General features: G+C 36.3%; 2 protein-coding genes and 1 long non-coding RNA gene across 8 annotated transcripts in view; 2 read left to right on the top strand and 1 right to left on the bottom strand.

Moving 5' to 3' along the window:
- Nucleotides 1–1,267, top strand: part of LOC117406967 (uncharacterized) — a 39,244-nt gene extending 37,977 nt beyond the window's left edge. The window contains exon 4 of the long non-coding RNA XR_009329390.1: nucleotides 1,040–1,267. This is a non-coding gene — a long non-coding RNA (uncharacterized LOC117406967). The remainder of the gene's footprint in view (nucleotides 1–1,039) is intronic.
- The window catches only part of LOC117406959 (integrin beta-like protein 1), an 87,722-nt gene extending 69,776 nt beyond the window's left edge, over nucleotides 1–17,946 (bottom strand). Inside the window, exons 1-2 of the mRNA XM_034011438.3 lie at nucleotides 17,665–17,946; nucleotides 13,602–13,804 (exon numbers count right to left, since the gene is read on the bottom strand). Of these exons, the coding sequence (XP_033867329.3) occupies nucleotides 13,602–13,804; nucleotides 17,665–17,756 (295 nt within the window). The 5' untranslated portion in view covers nucleotides 17,757–17,946. The remainder of the gene's footprint in view (nucleotides 1–13,601; nucleotides 13,805–17,664) is intronic.
- A 1,034-nt stretch (nucleotides 17,947–18,980) lies between these two features.
- The window catches only part of nalcn (sodium leak channel, non-selective), a 124,329-nt gene continuing 120,017 nt past the window's right edge, over nucleotides 18,981–23,292 (top strand). For 2 of the 6 annotated variants that reach the window (XM_059029060.1, XM_059029056.1), the window contains exons 1-2: nucleotides 18,981–19,189; nucleotides 19,309–19,363. The gene's annotated coding sequence lies outside the window, so the exon portion shown is untranslated. The remainder of the gene's footprint in view (nucleotides 19,190–19,308; nucleotides 19,364–23,292) is intronic. The other 4 variants (XM_034922941.2, XM_059029058.1, XM_059029059.1 and 1 more) reach the window with 2 other exon arrangements.

The raw sequence follows: 23,292 nt of genomic DNA, 5'->3' as shown, positions 1-23,292 counted from the left end.
GATCATAACACAATACTTACAATATACATAAATTGCAAATAGAGAAAATAGTTATTCAGTCATAAGAAACGTGTCATAAGAAACTAGCAACCTTGTTTATGGTGTATTTTGCCAAAAACAAAACAAAAATAAAATATGTATGACAGACAGAAATAAAATGTGATAATGTACAACATAGAAGAATAAAGGGAAAATAAATGGATAAATAGACTCAATACCATGATGCCTGAAGGTTTACATAGAAAGGAATAGTAGATCGCTACAATCATTAACTATGTATAAAATGACACCAAAAACACATTAATAGATTTAAGTAACTATGTAGTTGCCATGGCATCAAAAGCATATAAATTTTCCACATTTTGTTTTTGAAACACACTTTCCCTTTACAAAGGTACGTTAAGCATACCGAAAAATATATGCAAGAAGCTAGATCTAGCCCATATTAACCAGAAAGCGTACTAGTTTGGTAGGCCTGCTCATGTTCTATAAATACAGACTATATCTAAGATCTTGTTATCTTGTAGCAACAGAGCAGTATTTAAAGATAATACTGGTAATGTATTAAATAACTATCACATTATAGTATTTTTTGCTATAGAGTTTAATAAGTGTTAAGGCTGATTTATCTTATTTTTCTGACTTTACAAAATTAATGGATTGGGTGTTTTTTTTCTGCTTGAGGTGGTCTTCATGCCCTCAGAAGCCAAGATAAGGTTTTCTAATTATTCACGTTTTCAAGCTGACGGCGAGATCCCTGAAGTAAAATAAATTATTAAGATCTGTATCAGAAGTTACCTTGTAGAATTTTAAAATAGTTTCTTACTGTTTCAATTCAGATATTAGAGCTGGTGTTTTTTATAGCTCCATTATTTAATTTAATCACCATAACTCCTGTTACTTTTTTCCACGCTAACCTTTTTTTTTGTCCCACTTGCCAAATTACGTAACTATCGTTTAGCATGTGTAATGCTGCTATCGGGGATTGTGTCCTTCTTTGAGCTGAATTTGTTGAACTGGTATTTATTTTAATTTTCAGATAGGAAATGCTCCTCCTGGTTGTTTTACTATTATCATTGGAAACCTGCACCTCCTGCTGATCATCATCAAACTGCCAGTATTTAAAAAAGGATCTAAAGATCTAAGAATCTTAAAATCCCATATGAGTGGCCTTTTCTTACATTGCACCTTTAGACTGCTCTCAGATGTCACAGGTTTTAAACAATGTGGTATGTTTAACTGGTGCAATATTACTATGATGTGTTTGGACAAGCAGTGTTTTGTTGCACAAATGCAAATAAATAAAATTCATTGTTTTAACTGACTAGTTTTTATTCATTGTATTCTTGCATATAGACGTTCACCATTGCAATCCATAAATACAGCATTACAATGTAAAAGTATCTATATATAGATGCATACAATTAATAATTGTCATTAATATCATGCAAGATATCATATTATAAATCTTCAGCTTAGTGGCCAGTAAATAAACAGTAAGTTATCATTTCAGTAGGTCCGATGGGTTTATGAGCTGATTAAGGATGCTTAATATTGTAATTGCACCAGTTATCATATTGACCAAGGCAGTTACAACAATTGAATTTCCCTCACATACGTAACAGATCAAGAATATTAACAATCCGTTTCAATCTACCTGATTCTAAACCAAACTACAGCCCATCTGGCTAAACCCAGATAAGCTTCACTCTTTCACAAAAGCTGCATGAGCATCATTTTTAAGGCTTTAGCATCCAGTAGCAATTTCAGAGTTGAGGTCCTGAACTCCTATGGTGAGTGAAGGAAAACAGCATAAATCCAAGCACTCCCATGACAGAAATCCACAGAGGCAATCACTCACTGAAAGATGACGTTTTTTTTCAAGCAAAAGTTGCCTACATGAAGCTAAACAAGTTGAACACTGCATTTGTTTAAAACAAAAATAAATTTACAGAAAGTACTGGCAAACTGTGTGGTGAGTTTTCAGAGGCTGTATATATATATATATATATATATATATATATATATATATATATATATATATATATAGAGAGAGAGAGAGAGAGAGAGAGAGAGAGAGAGGAGAGAGAGAGAGTGAGAGAGAGAGAGAGGAGAGAGAGAGAGAGAGAGAGAGAGAGAGAGAGAGAGAGAGAGAGAGAGCGAGAGAGATCGATCGATCTGCTGTAAGTGTTGGTAAGGGATAAGCGAACCGTCAGTATGAGAGATGACTCTTTAGACAGAAAATGCGTTTAAGTGGGCACTTTTATTAGATTTTGAGTCGTAGCACACAGCAATATGTTAAGTTTAAGAAAACAACATACATAAAAGAAAGCCTGCTCACTTGGGCCCTGTCTAAACTTCTTGTAGGCCCTATGCTCGGCCTTGCATGAGCTAGCCTCAGTGCAAGTAAAACACAACACAATTCAAAACAACAATCGTTTTAGTCCAGATTTTTCCTTTCTCCTACCAGTCAACTGTGGTCACCCTTCTGGGATCTCCCGGTAGAGGTTCTTTCAAGATAAGTATCACAATCACCAGTACTTTTGTAATCCACAGGTGTCTGTATAGTAACTAGTTTTGTTCTTTTCAGAAATCCAAGTAAGTATCTCCAGGTTTTGGATCTGTCCTTCAGAAGAGATGTTGGCACCCCTCTGGTCCGAATAGGAACAACAGGTAAGTTTAGGTTTGATTCTGGTTACAGTCCTGTACTTGAATACTTTACTTGTATTTCCTTTGGTAGGGATTTTTGGAGACCCCTGCAGGTGAAGGGATGTAACCACAGCCCAACCCATGCTGCAGTGTCCTGGTGAACTTAAAAATAATCCTGACTAAAAATAAAACACTAAAACAGTCTGTGTCGGGGTCTTTATTACTGCTGTGACTTTGTTCCTTATTTTAAAACACACAGTCCATTAGGAACAGGTCTGGGTTACTTCACTCCAAACCGATAAGCAGTTTCAATAACACACAATACTTTTACACAAATCCGTGTTGGTTTAACATGAGGTCGCACACAGAAACCCTCTGTAGACAGGTCCATATAAGCATGTGTGGCAAAGTGGTAGCTGAGTAGAAACAGGTGCAGAGGTGATGCAGTGCAGGAATAATCACACAAAAGGAAACTGTAATCCAGTTTGCAACTGTGCTGCTAATCCTCAATAGCCCGTATAGCTACAACTCCCTCTCACTGTCCGCAGCTACCTTTTTATATCCCATAATTCCCGCCCAAACCAGATCACCTGACTTTACAACCCAGTGTGTTCATGGGATTTGAAGTTCTAATATACATTATGTACAATGACAAAAAAGTGACTTCACACTATTCTGATGTTTTCTGATAAACCTGATTGAAAATGCACCTAAGAACACTGAACATGGTTGTAGTATTCAAGTGGGGTTTCTAATTCTCTTTTGTATTAAATTCAAAACATGAATATGGCAAATCCTGAAGATGACTCCCACATAGGACAGACCTTACACCTTGATTTTGTAATCAAAACATCATGCACGATACAGTAAGTGCCATTCCAATGGCTTTACGCATGTTTGAAGGCCAGCTAAGTGTACCAGGAATATATCTGGCAGGACTGATCTACAGTATATAGAAAGCCTCCAAACTACTGCCACCAGTACATGTTCCACTCTCTGGAACATGCAAAGTTTGACAAATGCCCACCAGTTCCCTTGGTTCAGTTCGTATCCACATGATTGATTAGGGTTTCGTCTTTTCAGTTAAAACTAACCGAGATGGAGTTCCCTTGTCTCCTGGTAGACTCAAGCCTGTCCAAAGAAGTCCATCTTGGGAAAAAAAAAGTAAAATGGTAATGTCTGGTATGGTTGCTGATAAACTATCGGTTTCTTAATTTGCAAAGGTCTTGAAAGCCAGTCACCTTTGGTTTTCCACATCCAAGAGTTTCAAAATAAATCTGTCAGGGCTTTTTAACCTCAACAGGCTCAGCACATCTGTTACTGGCAGCCAGACATCCGTGGATGCACAGGTTGAGAAATCCTGCTGTCAGGACCTTCTTTGCCACTGGGAATCCCTTAGGGAGCAGGTTGTTATTCTTTGAGCAGCTCTTGAGAAAATCATCTGGATCAAAGCTGGGTTGCATCTATCAGATCTTTGATCTCTAACAATGTATTATTACTCTCCCTTGGTGAAGGGACTCCTGCTCTTAGCTTAATACTCCATGGGAACAAGTACAGTGAGATTGTTATTCCTGTATGCTGTGCTTATGTGCATTATAATGTATATAAAGAGTTTCCTCTGGTAAATCCCCATGGCGATTTTGCCATGTTTTCCCATACTTCTACTATGAATTTAGATTGTTTTACCACAGTTAAATGATTGCTTTACCATATATGTATTTATCCTATTTGCCATGATTTCAACATACCTTTCTACACATTCACCGTGGTATACCCCAGAAAATGTTGATAATCAATCGTCTTAATGTAGATCTGAAAAATACCCAAGAATCAAAAGTAGCATGGCAGTGACAAACTACCCCAACAACCAATGACATACACAATCCATAAATCAAAATACTGAACAACATCCATTTAAGATATTTTGCTGAATCCTTTCATTTTCAAGAAAGGAGATTTGAACCAAACTACTAAGTAATATATATCTCAAGGCCCGTTTTAAAGGTTGTACAACTTTACAACAGCGATGTGCCTATTTCAGAAAAAAACACTGTTCAAAAACCAAAAGAAAATCGTGCCAACAACATGCCTTCCAAGCTTAGTACAGTATCTCACAGTTGTACAGTATAACTTAACACAAAAAACATTTCAATGGTATTTTGCTTCAGAAATTGGTACTTTACTGAAACAGAAAAATCTATCTTTCTATATTATTTCTGTACATCTGTCTAAGCACTTAAGCGTTTTCTTTTTTTTTCGTATTAAATGCACGATACTTTAATAAATCACATCTGGTCAGTATGTAATTTCTCTGTACAAAAACTTATTTTCAGAAAAATGTAATTACTTTAAAATGAATACATATGTTTATAGTACTGTTCATAACTTAAACCACTCAATCATAAATTGTTAACTAAAGCACTAATAACAAACTGCTAGTCGTACTAGCACAGAAAGTAATGTTACAGTAACATATTGAATTACACACCGCTTTGTAGTTTTCCACATATGAAATCCAACATGAAATACTGTACTACTATATGGGCTTCCAGTAGACTTTTGCAATATCACTTTGTAGTTTCCATGATGTTAAATAAAAAGCTCTAAATTATGTTCATATAGTTTATGTCTCAATCCAAAAATTCTAGGTGGTGCAAAACCTTTGGCCATAGCTGTAATTGAAACTTCAATAACAATACAAACTTGTTAATATAAGTCTTGTTTACAAAATATAATAAAAATGCCCACCTGCAATTTCCTTAACTGTGTTTCACCTCTGTATGATATTGTATGCCAACAGTAAATGCTGGCAAGTTGCTGACTAGACATGGCGGCTGGGTTATTTTTATTTATTTATTTTAATATCAACATTGTCTTACATCAATACCCATTTTTTTATTTTTTTATTTTTTTATTTTTTTTACAAAAATTACTGTGTCTAACAACAATTAAATATAGATTCTGTTTTGATGAACATAAAGCTACATAAAAACAGACAAAAGATTGTTTGACATTTAAACGTACTGGGAAAAGGCTTAAGTCTATACTGTACCTTATTTACTCCTGAATGGCCCATGCCTTTTCTGTATAAACCCAGTTGTGCCCCTGTTGCAACTAGTGGTTCATTTTTGTTACACGGTACGTCGGCAAGAACTTAGAGATACTACGTTAAGAGGCTAAGGCCATACCATGCATCAGAAGAAAAGATGTACAATGCTAACACCCTCAAATTAGAAAGGGATACGCCTCAGTACCAGCACCAATTGGTTAACAACAGTCCTCTTTTATAATGTGCAAGTTACAATTAGTTGGATAAAACAATTATCCTTTACTAATCCCGACAGCCTACCTGTGGTGGACCTAATGTAAATACTGCCACTTTTCAAATCTATATTATTTCTGTGGTATTTCCTCCTGTGAGTGATTTACTGACATTACTAAAAGGCAATAGAAAATACAGTGGAATGAGGGCGACTAAATGTTAGGTTTATACATTTTCGAGATATTAAGATATCATTCAAATAGACCCCACTGAGGGGGTAAAAAATTCTGGGAATCGGTAAGTGCAGAACTCATCCAGGGAGCTTGCATAGTATGCAAAAGGCTGTTTCAATACAGGAAGATTATTAGCAAAGAATACAATACACATTTCACCTATGAACTTATAAATCATATGACTGGTCTTCTTCGACTGGAGTACATTGTATAACGAAACACACAGTACCGTATTTGATTTATAGAGAATACTGACAACACACAAAGTATAAATTACTTCAAAATAATAAATCTGCTTCACTGAGTGATTTGCATTAAATTAATTAGATGTGATGTATGTATAAACATCCAGGAACAATATGCTTGGCTCAGCAACTGGGTTTAACCATCAGAATTAATCTGGCAACACTCAAGGGATGGTGGGGAAATTTGTTTTGACTTATGGATGGGTTTCTGGAGAATGTGGGGTAATGGTAGTTTAGTCTAGAATGTAGCAAACAGAAATCATGACCTTTGCAATTAGAGGCTATGGCATGCTGAACTAAGATGAAGAACAGCAAGCTAAGACAGCTTGATCCATTTTTCATGCACAAAGGGCCAGCATTTCAGAAAATTGCTGCTGTAACTGATTTGACAGATGTTTTTTTTTTTTTTTTTTTTGTATTATTGTATTGCCACACTATGTAGCATCAGTATAAAACACGTAGAACCAATACAGACAGTAGGTCACAGCCTCACATGACTTTATAGAACAAGGAAATCAAAAGACAGAACCTGTGCAGTATTGACAACTTCAATAAATGAAGCAGGAATCCAGTTAGGAGGGAGCTACAGTATAGCCAACATCAATGAAACTAATTTTAAAAAAGTATACCTTGAACACTGTAAAATGATGGGTGGGTGATAACTAAAGCCTCAAGCATTTTAAGTTGTATAGGACTGATCTGTAAAATGCACTGGCAAATTACATTTGTAAAATGGAAAACATGTAAATGCTTGGTTTTACTTTGCAATAACCACATGGGAAATTTCCCCTGATGCACCACACAGAAATGTTTCCAAAAACAGTAAAAATACTGATTTGCTAACATGCAACATAGGCAATGACTGATGTTAATCATTCCAGTAAATCCAAACCAAATCTGTTTTCAGATATTCAGATATGAATGAATACAGGTAAATACATACAAAATAAATACATTTTTAGATAAATATGTTTCATTATAGGCCAGGGTAACGCAAGCTGCTCTGTGTGATGAAACTAGAGGTGCTGTTCCTACGACATGAAGCAGAATAGAAAAGAAAATATGTTGGCAGTGTTAGCAAGTGAATTTCAAAAGTGTCCCTTCCAGACCATGGAGAAAAACTAAATTGACCAAAAGGGGGAATCTACAGCTATGCTTTGTCTTTCTATTTTTTTTTTCCTCCTATTTAAATTTTGTAAGTGCTCAATGTAAAGGCAAGTTTGTGGAAAGTTCCTGATAAGGTCACATTCCTTAATTGGGTATGATATATGGAGGCTGTCGATGACTTGTACTCTTTCTGTGTCTTGTAATCTCTTGTAGTAATATATCTTATTGGCAGGGTGTGTGGATTGTGAGGATATTTATTAGAAGGACCAAGAGGATACCAAAGCTGTAATGGAGAAAAGTAAAAAAGAAAAGAAGAATGATGTAACCACAGGTTAGGTGTAAAAAGGCTTGTTTAGACCAGTGAAATGAAGACTGCACACTTTGTTGTCTCTGAAATTGGTAATTATACACATGTAATGCTGGTTTGTCCTGCTTGCTGATTCAGATTTTTAATAAAGCATTAGTATTAAACTGATTAATTGATGTATTCGGGGTTAATTCCCAGTTAATCCGGTTAATCTTAACTGGCACACCAGTAAGCCAGTTAACATTGACATTCTTGTTTTGATTTTTGGAATTATAAGATTGTTTAGAAATGTCTTCTTTTTATACCCTACATTCACAAGGGGTACTTTTCTGAATAAACTCATATCCACCTGACCAGAAGGACAAAAATTGAGATGTGGTACATCTCAACGCTTGAATAAGCAGAAGGGTCTGCAGAAATGATGACCACCTCAGGCAAAGCAGCTGTGACAAAGGCTGACATCTACTTCTTGTATTTTAAGACAAAGCACTGAAAGGCAAGTAGTAAACAGTGCCAGTGTCAAAACACCTACAGTAGCTTGAGCTGTGCGCTGGGCAAAGGGGGGGGGGGGGGGGGGGGGGGGGGGGGGGGGGGGAGAGGGTGGACGGAGTTTCAAATGACTGCATGTGCAATACACAAACTATAAAATAGTGGGATTTTTGTATGTTACTAAATCAGAGAAATTTGCATCTCCATTTCTTGAAACCATTTAAAAAGACCAGATTTAATGCAGATGTAGCTGAATAGCTGACTCTGGTGTAACAGTTCTTTAGATCTATGAACAGCTGCTTCTAAGTGACATTTTCACAAATCATAATTCAACCTTGCCTTCCATGCGTTCTTTCCAAGTTAAAGCTACCATGATATTCCCCTCAAGGAAGAGAGACTACAAAAAGACATTGCTTAGAGAACATTTTGCATAATTGGGTAGGATGGCCAAAGCAAATCACAAAAGGAAACACTTCTCTCTGTGAAGAATAATGCTCTTTTACTAACCATTGAATAAAATACATCTTTGAAGTTTAGCAATATCTAAAATTGCTACAAAAAAGGGACTTTTATCATATGAAAAAATCTATTATAGGGTCTGGGGGAAAAAAAAAATATTTGTGTATAACATCTCAACCTCAGGGGGAAAAAAATGGATTTATTAAATGTATTTTTTCTTTTTCAATCATGAAATACTAGCTTATGGATCAGTCTACTGTATAACCAAAGTCTTCCCTCTGATAAGAAAGCTCAAACTGTAACAAATGATCAACTTTCTGAGATGAAAGGGTGGTTATTATTGTTAATATTATTAATATTATTCTATTCTTGCTGCCCGTATTTAAAAAAAAAAAAAAAAAAAAAAAGTAATCATAAGCCTATTAAGAGTGTTGGGGAAGTTACTTTTAAAAAGTAATCCGCAACAGTTACAAACTTTATATCAAGTGTCTCTGTGTATTTATATAGTAAATACAGGTGTACTTACACATAATTAATGTTATTATGCATAGTTACAATGTACTTAACATTTAAATTACCCAGTAATTAGAGACACTTAGGGGCTGATGTAAGGATACATGCAAAGTGGTTTGCGGCTGCAAAATACCCATATTGAGGCCAACATCTACATTTTGCACTTGCAAACTGTGTTTCGCGGGCCGTAAAGTGTGACTTTAACGGCCACTAAAAATGCGGCGTATGTAAAGAATAGTTTTACCTTGCCGTTCTGCATCTGTTACCAAATGAGCACTTTGCCATTGCTAATCAATTTAAATTATATTGAAATGTATTCAAATGAAGAAAAGAGCATGGAAATGGGTGGGGATCTGGATACTAAGCGGGCGCAAACATTATAATGAGATGTAAGGATTTTGCCTTGCACCTGGGCAATTGCTGACCCTCCAGAAACTTTTCACCACCTCTGACAAGGTGCAAACCATTGTAGAAGTGAGTAATTAAGACCTGTATAAAACCACACACCTTCAGAAACCAGTCATTCGCCGCAGGATGGCTGCTGTGGTATACTTCCTGATGCAGCGATGCTTGGCACTTGTTGAGGACAGGCAGGACAACCTTCGGAGGAGAAGGGCAAGACAAAGAAGACCCCGCATATTTAAACCCAGGGTCACAGCATTGACTTTCTCCACTATAGAGGACCATATGGCCTCTTTTGTACCATAACTGATGTTGGCTGAGACTTTTCCAAACAACTCTGTTTCATGCTGAGTGACCTCAGCCGCAAAGACTCGCTCCTCCTCAGAAACATTTCTTTTCCGTGCACCAAGCAGACTTTGCTCCCCTTCCTCCGACATATTTTTTTTATTTGGTTTGATTTTCATGCTCCACAAATCTTATACAGCACCTACTGCTCTCCGTATTCCTAACTCAGCTCACCTCTGGGCTGTAAGTGCGGTCCCTAATAGCCCAATGCACAGGCAGCGCTCATTGCTACCCGCATTATCATGATTGCAGCTCATTATTTGTGCATGTTGAGTAATTTGCATTGCTCTTAAGCTTACATAGGCCTGGTCGCTAGGCAATTTGGATTTTTCAGCCACAATTGTTTGCACTACGCCTATCCTTACATCAGCCCCTTAATGTAAAGTGTTACCACAAATTGTTACTTCTCAGCTACAGTTTACATACTACATTTTTTCAGTTTGGCCAGGCTGCAGATTGAATCAATTCTTGAAGATCCAGCTATCAAACCTACTTGTTCCCTCCTCTGACCCCATTTTCAAGCAAGATGTTCATGTGCCATGTAAGGTTTGACTTGCACTGATTAAGCGTTTGGGGATTTTTATGTTATGCATTAGCCATAGTCCTTTTTTATAAATATAACTAAAAGTAACTATTCTTTTTTCACAAGAAATCAGTTACCGTAGTCTGTTATCTTTCTGGAAAATGAACCATTACAGTTACACATTACTGAAAAATGTAATCAAGGCTAAACAAAATAGTGAAAACAAACTACAAACAATAGGTGTTGTGAATAAAGTGATCACTACTCCGCTAGGATACATTCTATACTTGGTGGGATCTAAAACCCCCAAATTAATCCCTGTTTAAACTAAAAATACAAATCCAGACTCCTGTTACACACGTGTCCAGCACTCCAACCCTGGTAAACATACTGGGAGGCATTGGCTTCGGTAGCTTTGTTGTCTGGTCTTGTGGTCAGTTACATAAAACACCTTAAGCTAAATTTCCACTTAGTTTTCCCCTTCAGTGTTTCTGAAGTTTAAGGGGCTTGCAGAAAGCAGCTTAAAACGTGCAAGTCAATAACCTAGTTTAGGGAAAGTGTATCCTTAAGTGTTATACTTATAATACTTTAGTTGGACCTTAACTCACGGCCTTGTAGCAGCCCCGAGGTGTGTCAGCTGACCCTTTGTATCATGAGACACTCTGCCAGGACACGCCCACCTACTGGTTAGGGATCCGCAGATGACCAATCATCAGCTGCTTATCCCCGCAACCAAACACAGGAGGTATCCCAGATGGAGCGTCTGACTCTGCCCTACCACACACACCCAACATTGCCCATTATTGTACTGGAATCCCACTGTCATTATACAGTAGGCATTTGCTTTTTAAAAAAAGCCACCAAACAGAATATCAATCCTAACTAATGCTTTAAAAAAAAAGAGGGCAAAAAGCCCAGAAAAAAAGAGAAAAAAAAACAGTATAGTGTTATTAACCTCCCCATTTGACAAGGCAATAAAATCCATTATTTAAATTTTTTACCCCCATAAAACATATTTTCAATTATTTGAATCACTAGTAAGCAAACAGCCAACAGATCAAATAGTACTCTAACAATGAGAAGGGAAGTGCCAGTATTTAATTACTTTACCTTCCCCTAGGGTGTTTTTTTGTTTTATATTTGAAAGGATAAAAATAAAAATACAGTTCTTAAAATACTTAATTGTTATTCTAATAAAAAATAAAAAGTCGTTCTTAAAATACAAACTACATATGTTCTTAAAATAATAATAAAAAAATATATAGAAGCATATTTATTGTTTACTCATTCTACACATGAATGTTCTAAACACTAGGTGTGCATTGACATTTGTTCTTTAAAAAGTGCTATGTTTAAGAACATCTCTATTTCAAATTATTCATCTATATTGTTATATAAACATATTTTTAGTAGGGGCTAATCTCATGAAAAAACAATCAACTCTCATTAACACAAATTTCAAGGGAGCAGCAAAATTTTGAAGTTACAGTACAATGAAAAGTGTAACAAATTTAGAAGCAATGTGCATTTTATTGAAAATATGCTTGTGGACTTTTAAAAATGAACTGCACATGAAATCTGCATGTCCCATTCTGACCACAGGTATTTTTAAAACACATAACAAGCAAGGCATCCACAGCTTCAGGTTATTGAGCAAATCAGAAATGGTGATGACTTGCATCCACAGTTTGCTGTTCATAGGCCTGTACTATTGCATTGTTTTTCAGAATGGTTCACAAAGTGTTTGTGGGAATGTTGAAATCTGCAGCAACATCTTTCTTTTTCTTGTATGGTGGTGCATTATCCACCACTTTCAACACATCCACTTTTGTCGGCAAGGATAATGCATGTTTTTTGCACCGCTTCATGGAAAAGGCATTGATGCGTGAGAACTATGGCAACTCGAAAGCTGTGTCTATGGCAACATCACAGGATCAGCAGTCCTAAAACAGCACTAAAATACAGTACAGAGGCACTAATCTCAATGCAAATTAATACATTTCTGAATATCCTTTACACTTAGCTGTTCGAACTAGGGCAATTTGTTTAATTCAAATTTTTCTTACATGGGGGTCACCAAATTAATTTGCACAGAGGAAATTCATGTTAAGTGAATTCATATTATAAGAAGTAATTTTCAATAAGCGACTGCTAAGCTTGGCCAGGACATGTGGAAAATTCAGTATCAGGAAACTTGTGTAATCCGAGTTCATTTTAATGAGAATTGACTGTATTGTCTTTGTTATTACATTATACAAACACAACATTGTATCTTAACCTGTTTCTAAGTGTTGTAAAAAGCAAGAAGTGAAAAAAAATCGAATTTGTCTTAAACTCAACTTAATATGCTATAACACAGAAAGGGCTCTGTTATGTGTTTTGGTGGTGGTTGGCAGGGATGGGGTTAATTCCTCTCCCTGCCAAAAATATGTGAGAATGTGGCTGTTCCCAAACGAGGTAATTGGTGTTGATTGGGAACAGCCACAAACTATAAAAGAGAGCTTCCAGCGCCATTAGTGGGAGATCACGAGGGAGCTGGTTTAAGAGGAGTGTGGATGTTTGAAAGTAAAGGTAAACTTTTTTGTTAAAGTGTGTGTTGACAGGTAAATGGCTTAGCCATCCTGTGTGTTAGTCAGGGACCTGTTAAAGTGAAGGTAGGCTCTACATTTGAGCTAGTTTTTTTGTTTTGTTTGTTTATTTTGTTTTGTAATAAAAGTTTACGAAAGTGCTTCGTTGTGCAGTTCTGTGTCTGGGCCTATGTTTTAAAGGGCAAACAAGCTGACGACAGAGAGGCTACGTTGCAATGCATATACACACACATTACATAGATTGTAAAAAGTGAATACAACACACTATTCAAGGAATTAATAAAAGTATTAATGATAGTAAACACCTTAAAAAGAAATGAAGAAAATGAAAATTTGAAGCAACGTGCTATTAAAACACTTGTGCTACCATTCCCATTGAAGGAATACTTACTGAAGTCTTTGAACTAGGCACTAGATAGCTTTTGGCTTAACTGAAAGACCCAGAACGTAGCACACAGATTAATTAAATATTTTCTTACCACCACAGGTCTTCCCACCGTAAGTTGCACAGACCCATTCATGGCATTCACAACGCGGTCCGTAATATTTCCCTGGGTCAGTTACTTGACATATGCATATCCCACAATCACATTCTCCTCTGCCACTGCAAATCAAACCATCAGGAGTTCTGCAGCGCCTTTCAGACGATTCTGCAGAGAGCTTGCAAACACCAGAGGCAGTCCTATAACAGAAAAGATAACATATAACAGATTTAATTTCATAACACTATCGTTTTATGCATAGGGACCACTGACCAGCTGCATGAAATACCTTAAATGAAAATTCTCCTTTGCTTGTGCTCTAAATTGTTTCTTGAGTGCTCCAGAAAACAGCTTAACTCATTTAAGTTAATTCCTTAGATATTGGACATTTAACCTTAAGTATTATACTTACATGAAATACAAAGATATTATACAAATAGCCCTGTTTTGATTATCTATAGATCTGGCAATGCTTAGATCAATGGCGCAATAGACCCAAGCAGGGACACAATCCATATCAAAACCACAAAAGGTGGTTGGGATCCACCACAGTTTATTGGATCATTCATTATGAATGTAAATTATAAAGCTTTCTTTGAATCTAATATGATGCACAAGGACTCATGTCTGTTGCACTGAATCACCAGGTAATGCACCTGTGACCAGAAATGCAAAAATGCTTCTTGTATTATATTTCTTATATTAAGCAATCCAGGTGAATGCTGAGAAATATGTTTGTGTTTTACTAGAGAATAGGAGATTTATTTTAAAGACTTGTCTAGTTTTTCCTAAACAGAGCAGAGAACAATCAGATATCTGGCATACTACTGTACAGCTTTCCAAAAAAAACAACTGTACATACTTCCATAGGAGGCTGTGTGGTCCAGTGGTTAAAGAAAAGGGCTTGTAACCAGGAGGTCCCCAGTTCAAATCCTGGCTCACTCCCTGACTCACTGTGTGACCATGAGCAAGTCACAACCTTGACATTGTTGTAAGTGACTCTGCAGCTGATGCATAGTTCACACACCCTAGCATAACAGAGGCAGAAGTGTTAAAGGAACTAGGGGCTCTTAAAATAAACAAATCCCCTGGTCCAGATTAGATCCTCCCAATAGTACTCAAAGAAATGAAAGAAGTTATTTACACACCACTAACCAAGATCATGCAACAGTCTCTTGACATGGGTTGTAATGACAGACTGGAGAATTGCAAATGTAATACAGATCCACAAAAAGGGAGACAAAACTGAACCAGGTAACTACAGACCAATAAGCCTGACTTCTATTATATGTAAATTTATGGAAACTATAATAAGCTCCAAAATGGAAAATTACCTATATGGGAACAATATCCTGGGAGACAGTCAGCATGGTTTTAAGAAAGGGAGATCGTGTCGAACTAACCTGCTTGATTTTTTTGAGGATGCAACGTCGACAATGGATAATTGCAAAACATACCACATGGTTTATTTCGATTTCCAGAAAGCTTTTGACAAAGTCCAGTATAAAAGATTAATTCTCAAACTGAGCGGAGGAGGGATTCAAGTAAATGCATGCACATGGATTAGGGAGTGGTTAACATGTAGAAAACAGAAAGTACTGATTAGAGGAGAAACCTCAAAATGGAGCGAGGTAACCAGTGGTGTACCACAGGGATCAGTATTAGGTCCTGTACTATTCCTAATCTACATTAATGATTTAGATTCTGGTATAGTAAGCAAACATGTTAAATTTACAGACGACAGAAAAATAGGAGGAGCAACCAGAATTATCCCGGGTTTAAAAGGCATGTCGTATGCAGACAGGCTAAAAGAATTGAATCTATTCAGTCTTGAACAAAGAAGAGTACGTGGTGATCTGATTCAAACATTCAAAATTCTAAAAGGTATTGACAATGTTGACCCAGGGGACTTTTTCGACCTGAAAAAAGAAACAAGGACCAGGGGTCACAAATGGAGATTAGATAAAGGGGCGTTCAGAACAGAAAATAGGATGCACTTTTTTACACAGAGAATTGTGAGGGTCTGGAACCAACTCCCCAGTAATGTTGTTGAAGCTGACACCCTGGGATCCTTCAAGAAGCTGCTTGATGAGATTCTGGGATCAATAAGCTACTAACAACCAAACGAGCAAGATGGTCCGAATGGCCTCCTCTTGTTTGTAAACTTTCTTATGTTCTTATGTTCTTAGTCTCTGTAAGTCAACTTGGATAAAGGTATCTGCTAAATAAACAAATAAACATTATATAAAGTAGAACTACGTTTAATGATTGTCATTGGATATAAGAATGAAGATATCACTACTAAAAAATAAATGAATAAATATGTATAGCTAGATGATGTACTAGTAATTATACAACAATCTGATGCTATTGTTCCTTAAAAATACATAATTCAACAATTAAGACACATCTGCAAAGCCATATGGAGTATTCTAAACTGTGCCAATCAATGTAACTATAAAACTATTTTTTATTCTGAATAATTGCAACACCCAGCTATTGAATAAAACACTTGAACAAGGAGTTCAAGGGTTGAAATAAAACCCCATGGAATTTTACTGGCTTTCAGGGGCTCTTTGACTAGCCAATCTGCACATCAAAGATGCCCACTAATTATGTTATATAATATTCTGTTTCACACCTGCTTGGCCTAATTCTGGGTAAACAGCATGTCAGCTGCTGTAACACAAAAAAAATGCTTGCTGTCCAAAATCTGTTATTTTTTATCCTTTCTTTCCTCTCAGCAGTTTAACAAAATATTAGCTTTTTGGAATTGGAATGTATTAGATTTCATCCACTTTTAACACATTTTTTACCTGACTGTTATAAACATTCCTTCTACTTTATTATTTAAGTTATTTTCTTAACTTTTATCTTAAATGGTGGTTACATGGAAAGAGTCACTTGCACAGCCATAAGAGGTTCGCAAATGAACAGGTTTCAAGTTTAGTTCGATGAAATAAGCCAACATATTTAGACTTCCTGTGTTAGAGTGTCGCAAATTTTGTCTTTAGTACTTTCCTCTAGTTGTTAACAGAACTACCGTGGGCAGTTAATTGTAAATTAATTATAGTGCTTTTTTTAACTAGCAGCTTTTGTTGTAGTCGTGCACTGCTCCTACGACTGTCCCAATACTTGGCAGCCCGCTTTATAATAAATAACATGAATATCTCACTGGTTTAAATCTAGCACACAAGTTTACTTAGCTGCACGGTAAGCGAAAATAAAATTTCTACTGCTTTTAACGAAAGCAACGCGTATTTATGCTAGGGTGCAATCCAAACATTAGGGATACTCATCAGTGGAGAAGGAAAGAGGATTATCTTAACGTTGCTTACTGATTTCAGTTCAGTTACTGAGAAATTGACGTGGACATTTAAGTGACTGCAATGCTTACAAACATCCGTGGTTGTATGTTCTTGGTTATTTTTTTTTAATTTTTTTTAAAGTTGTAATAAATTATTTGAAGAAATAAAACGGAAGCGATAATACTTTCTTTTTGATAAGCTGTTTTAAAACTTTACCCAGTCCTATTACAGGTTTGTATCACAAAGCATTGCATACAGTTTGAAACCTTTATACGAGTACTGTTACATTGTTTCCATAACACGCTATGCCTTAGTTGTCCTGATAGAATATTAACTGCATAAACAGCTGAACTTCAAAACTTTATATATATATATATATATATATATATATATATATATATATATATATATATATATATATATATATATATATATATATATAGATTGAAACTTTTATTAAGACACTTATCTGATACGTATAACAAGGGATTAGTGTCAAACATTTATTTGTACAATAGTGCATTTTTGTGGTTTCATTTTGTAAAGATATTTTAATTCAATTGTTTATCATCCAATACAGCTTAATAAAAGCACAAAAACAAGTTACAAATGTTACATTCGTAAGGGGAAGGACTAACTTCATCCACTTTTCTGGTCTTCCAAAACAATAACTTGCTTCTGCTCCCATATGGTTACAGACTTATTTAATAAACAAATGATTTAAAAAGCCAGAACAAAACCAAACAACTTACCTCAGTGACTGGGAAAAACTTTGTTGAACAACTGGGAGGATAATCAAAACCAAAGAAGTAAAAACGGAGTACATTAAAGCCTCTGCAGGCATGGTTAGATCCCAGGGAAACCTAAAGTTAATGCCTTCAGGAGTTTATACTTTTCTAAACAAAAGGAGAGCAGGGTAAAAAGGCTCAAAGCTGGCCAAAACCGGCTCAACTCTTCAGAGGCCAATAGCTCTCCCCATGCAAGTGCCTTTGATTAGTTCTGACTGTTAGTGCTTGAGCAGTCTGGGAGGAACACAGTGCCAAACCCAAAAGTTTAGAGACCAGTCAGGGAGGTAATTAGAAACAGTTGTGTACCCAGATGGTTGATCGTTGTGATGGGGTCTTGTCCTTCTGGATTTATATTGATATTTTCCATTAGATTATTATGGATTTATTTCAAAAGTGCATTTTTCTGTATTCCAGAGTGAGGCTGAGAGTCTAAACAATTCTTACATCTATATTTATGTATTTAATTATCTGTTTGAGTAAATACTTTTTTTTACTGTTGCCTTAAAAAAAATAAAACAACAAAAACAACTACTTTGTTCTTGATATGTTTAACTTCTGTGCTGTTTATAATAAGCAGGCACAGCACATCTTCAGTTGTATCATGTGTAATACTCTGAACCTTTATTGATAAACATGATATGATTGAGCAGGGGACTGACTGATGGAAGCCTTTACCAGCATGTACAGTACTTTTCCTGTGATATTATAACCTCACTCTAAAGAACGTGGAGATAGGTATGCATCATGAATACCAACCAGCGCTAATATATATATATATAAAAAAACAGCAACTACCAAGTTTCATCAAAACTGAATAAGCTTTTCCCAAGACAAGACCAATAACACATGACTGATACGAGAAAGTACAAAGCACAGTCCCAGATGTATGACTGCCTGCTTATTTAGACTTAAATTGTCACGGAACAGCTCTCATCTTAGAATCACATTAAAAAAAAAAAAAAGTCAGGGGAAAAAAGTCAGTACTGGCCACACAATGGAATGGGGCAGATTAATTAAGACTGCAAAGCCTTCTTAATTTTTGTTGTTGTCGTTGCTAAAATAATAATAATAATAATAATAATAATAATAATAATAATAATAATAATAATAATAATAATAATAATAATAATAATAAATAAATAAATAAATAAAGGTGTTGTGTGTAAATATTACTAGACAAAGACAATATATTAATACTCTTTGTCAGAAATAATGTTATTTGTTTTTATGTGCAAAACCTAAACTCCTCTCTGCAAGACTCGCCACTAGCGATGCCTGAATGTTCACTGCTACTATGGTATTGATGGCAGCTCCCGGTTTGCTTGGACTGAGTGTCTGGATTATTAGCAGCTGTTCATCTGATTTGCGAGAAAAACAAATCAACCTGCGACCAACCCCGTTGAAGTAAAAGGACCAGGATACAGCAGCTGAATAAATAGAATGCAAGAAGCGGAATTGAAGATTAAAACGGGTCAGATTAAAACCGCACGTAAGTAATGTTGCATGTACACAGTTTTATTTAAAATCAATTTAAAACGTGATGCTATCTTTTAAGTTGTAATAAGATAGTCCGCTGCATGATTCTACTGTGATTATTGGCTTTTACAGAAGGAAGACAAGGTCCGTCTGGTGCCAAGGCCGAGGATTAAAGACCTAATATCAGGTTGTGAATGCAATGATTAACCACGAAAAACATTTTGCTCTTATTGTATTGAGCTATGTTACGTCTTCTGCAAAATAATAATACAAACATAGTTGATAAATATAAACAAAACACAGACATCCTCACTCGTTTCCATAGTAACGCACTGCCGTTGTCATTGTTGCTCTGTTTGGGAAGGAGCCCCCTGTTTTTACTCGTCATGGAACAGCCCTTGGTAGGTTTAGTAACCTCGACAATTGCAGGTATCTTGGGTACTATTTGCTGGCGTAGATACCTGCAGTATCATTTTGCAGGGCCCAATGTTTTATTTTGACAGCAATGCAGTAAGGGATGATTTGTTTTTGTTTGTTTTTTTGTATGGATTTTATTTTTATTAAGGATATATATATATATATATATATATATACCTCTCTCTCTCTCTCTCTCTCTCTCTCTCTCTCTCTCTCTCTCTCTCTCTCTCTCTCTCTCTCTCTCTCTCTCTCTCTCTCTCTCTCTCTCTCTCTCTCTCTCTCTATATATATATATATATATATATATATATATATATATATATATATATATATATAATATATATCTATATCTATCTCCTTATCTGTGGAGATATGGACCTTAAGATTTGGCTCATTACTGTCAAAAATGATCTGCAATCTCCCGTTATTCTCTTTTGTGTCAGGTGTTATTTCTTAATTAATTCATCTTAGAATCACAAAAAATTCAAATTGCATTGCGGCCAGTCAGTTATTTTGAGCTGCAGCCTATGTAAGCTTAACCCTATGTAATTACTCAACATGCACAAATAATGATCCGCAGTTATGAAATTGAGGGTCTCAACGAGCGCATCGGTCTATTTAGCAGCCTCACTTGCAGCCCAAAGGTGAAGGAGTTAGGAGTACAGAGAGCAGTAGGTGCTGTATAACATTTGTGGAGCATGAAAATACAAGCCAAAAAAAAAATGTCAGAGGAAGGGCAGCAAAGTCCTCTTGGCACATGGAAAAGAAAATAAGTTTTCTGAATAGGAGCTGAGAATCCTTACGGCTGAGGTCACTCAGCATTAAACAGAGTTGTTTGGAAAAGCCTCAGCCAACATCAATTATGCTAGTATCCTTAGGACATTATATGTATTGGCCTGCCCCTTTCAGCATGACATCCAGAAATTTGCCTAGGACTCTGGAAAAGGTGGATTGGGCTGTCCCTCCAGACATTCCAACTGTGGTCTGAAAGGAACCAGAGGCTAAGTAGTGCAGAGAACACAGCACTTTCACATGTGCAGAGATAGCGGTCCCTATATTGACGTTGGGGTCTAGCTCATCCCTCAGTTATTAGGTCTAGGATGACCTGTGGAGTGAGACGATAACGCTTTAGCATCGCATCCTCCGGCATCCCAAACAAAGTGACCCTTGGATTATATTGTTTGTGCCCACTTAGTATCCAGATCCTGCCCAATTCCATGCTTTTGCCTTCATTTGAATGCATTTAAATTTCATTTTAATGAATTAATGAGTGCTCATTTGATAGCGGTTGCAGAATGCCAGGTGAACACCATTCTTTACATACACCGCATTTTATACCAGTTTTCACCTCTTTGGTCCTACTACTTTTTGTGACAATCCATCAGTGATCACAGGATAATCACCATTCAGTCACTGCAGTGTTTAGACAACTTCTGTTTTTGTGATACTGTCATGACCTTTGAGACTGTTCCTCATGGAAGATCAGTAATTTGTACAGTATTGAATTAGGAAGCACCTGCCAACTGAGTGCCTACAATACTCGCAGTCCTAACACAGCCCATCAAAACTGATTTGTAACCGGGAGATGCAGGCTTTATAAATAACAGAAAACATGACGGGTTCCATTTGCATTGCAAAAAATAAAATAAAAATAGACTATTAGTTACATGAAGGACAGCACATATGCACAAGTGTACAGGTTTTATTGCAGCAAAGGCGGGATCTCCTGCACCCCCCCCCCCCCCCCCCATACACTTTTTACAAGGGGCAAAGCTGCAGGATCACTATAACTCCTTATTCCTGAATCATGAATGTTATAAATGTAAATGTAAGTCTAATCATACCGTATAAATAGAAATGACTAAACTTGTAAATACTTAAGCATGATTTTTGTCATTAGAGATTAATTTATTAAGTGTTTTGTTTGTTCTCAAGTTTTACTAAGTGGTTAAATGATTGTTTCAAAATACAGCCGTTTATATGTAGCTACTGAAACCCTTACTGGAATTAATGCTGGTAGGCCTATCGCTGTTTACCAATCAATACAGTACTTGGTGGAAGTGAGTGCAGAGCAAACGTTTCATACGAAAGGCCTTTCAAGTTGGAAAAAGGCAACTGAATACTGTACCTATTACTAAAAAAGCAGTTCACATGTTTCCATAGCTGTGAATTCAACCTCCCCCAGCCCCGGCCCCGGCCCCAAATACCGCCTATAGGTTACTGACTTGAGATGTTTCTATATGTTATAATTAAACAAACCTGCCACATCCCCTCAGTTGCCGCTACAGTGGCTTAGTCACTATATGCTTTCCTCTTCATTTAAGCCATGTTTTCACACTGGCTTGCGCGTCTCTGCCACCCTTTGTGTTTGCGCCTGCTATTTCCACAAGACCCATACCTCCTCAAGCACAGGTATATGACCACACCCCAGGCAGACGTACAGTAGCTCTGGCTGTGACATTTAGCTGTGATAGATTTTGAAATTGCTAATTATTTTGGCCAAACATGTTTCTTGTAATCATTCAGTATTCAGAATATTACATATGGAATACTAGAATATTCTGAATGCTCTGTATGCATGCAGGCGGATTTCTCTTATTCCTTTCATATTCTGCGTTTACATGGTAAATGGAATATTCCTTTTATGCCATTAACACATGCACCTTGCTTCCCACTGCAAACCAAGAGTGCTGACTGTAGTAGAATAGTTTGTTGTTGTAAAGAGCTGGTGGTGTGGACGTATATATTTCTGTTATTTTAGTTTTTTCAGGTATGGAATCTGATATTTTGAGATTGTATAGATGCTTGTGGGTCTTAATTCAGTGCAATGTGTTCACGCAGACATGCACGCTTATGTCTTTATTAATATAACAAGGAGACAGATTGAAGATGAGTTGCTCCTGTTTAGCCACGCACATCGTCAACAGAGCCTACATTAAACAAATGTACAGTAGAATAATAACCATAGTAAATACATAAAGCAAATACTGTGTGTGTGTGTTTATATAATTTTGTCATCACATGCATAGTTGCTTTTTCAAAGAGCATTTGATTGAATTTCTGTTACCAAGCTGTAATTGTATGTAAATAAATATATGCTGTTTTTTAAATTTAGATGTATATTTGCAGATCTAGCATGTATTGATATTTGTTTTTGATATAGCCTTTTGTACTCAAATTGTAAGAGCATTATATTGTATCTATTAAGCGCCCCAATACCTAATAGTGAGTGGCACTTTAGAAATTTTGAAAAATAAATAGATAATATACAGACGTGCTCAAATTTGTTGGTACCCCTCCACAAAAAACGAAGAATGCACAATTTTCTCTGAAATAACTTGAAACTGACAAAAGTAATTGGCATCCACCATTGTTTATTCCATATTTAATAGAAATCAGACTTTGCTTTTGATTTTTTATTCAACATAATATTGTAAATAAGAAAACAAATGAAAATGACATGGACAGAAATGATGGGACCGCTAACCTAATATTTTGTTGCACAACCTTTAGAGGCAATCACTGCAATCAAACGTTTTCTGTAGCTCTCAATGAGACTTCTGCACCTGTTAACAGGTAGTTTGGCCCACTCTTCCTGAGCAAACTGCTCCAGCTGTCTCAGGTTTGATGGGTGCCTTCTCCAGACTGCAAGTTTCAGCTCTTTCCATAGATGTTTGATAGGATTCAGATCAGGACTCA

This window comes from Acipenser ruthenus, chromosome 8 (genome assembly GCF_902713425.1).
Source record: "Acipenser ruthenus chromosome 8, fAciRut3.2 maternal haplotype, whole genome shotgun sequence".
NCBI classification, from domain to species: Eukaryota; Metazoa; Chordata; class Actinopteri; order Acipenseriformes; family Acipenseridae; genus Acipenser; species Acipenser ruthenus.
The sequence above is the reverse complement of the archived record's forward strand: the minus strand, read 5'-3'. Positions and strand labels throughout refer to the sequence as shown.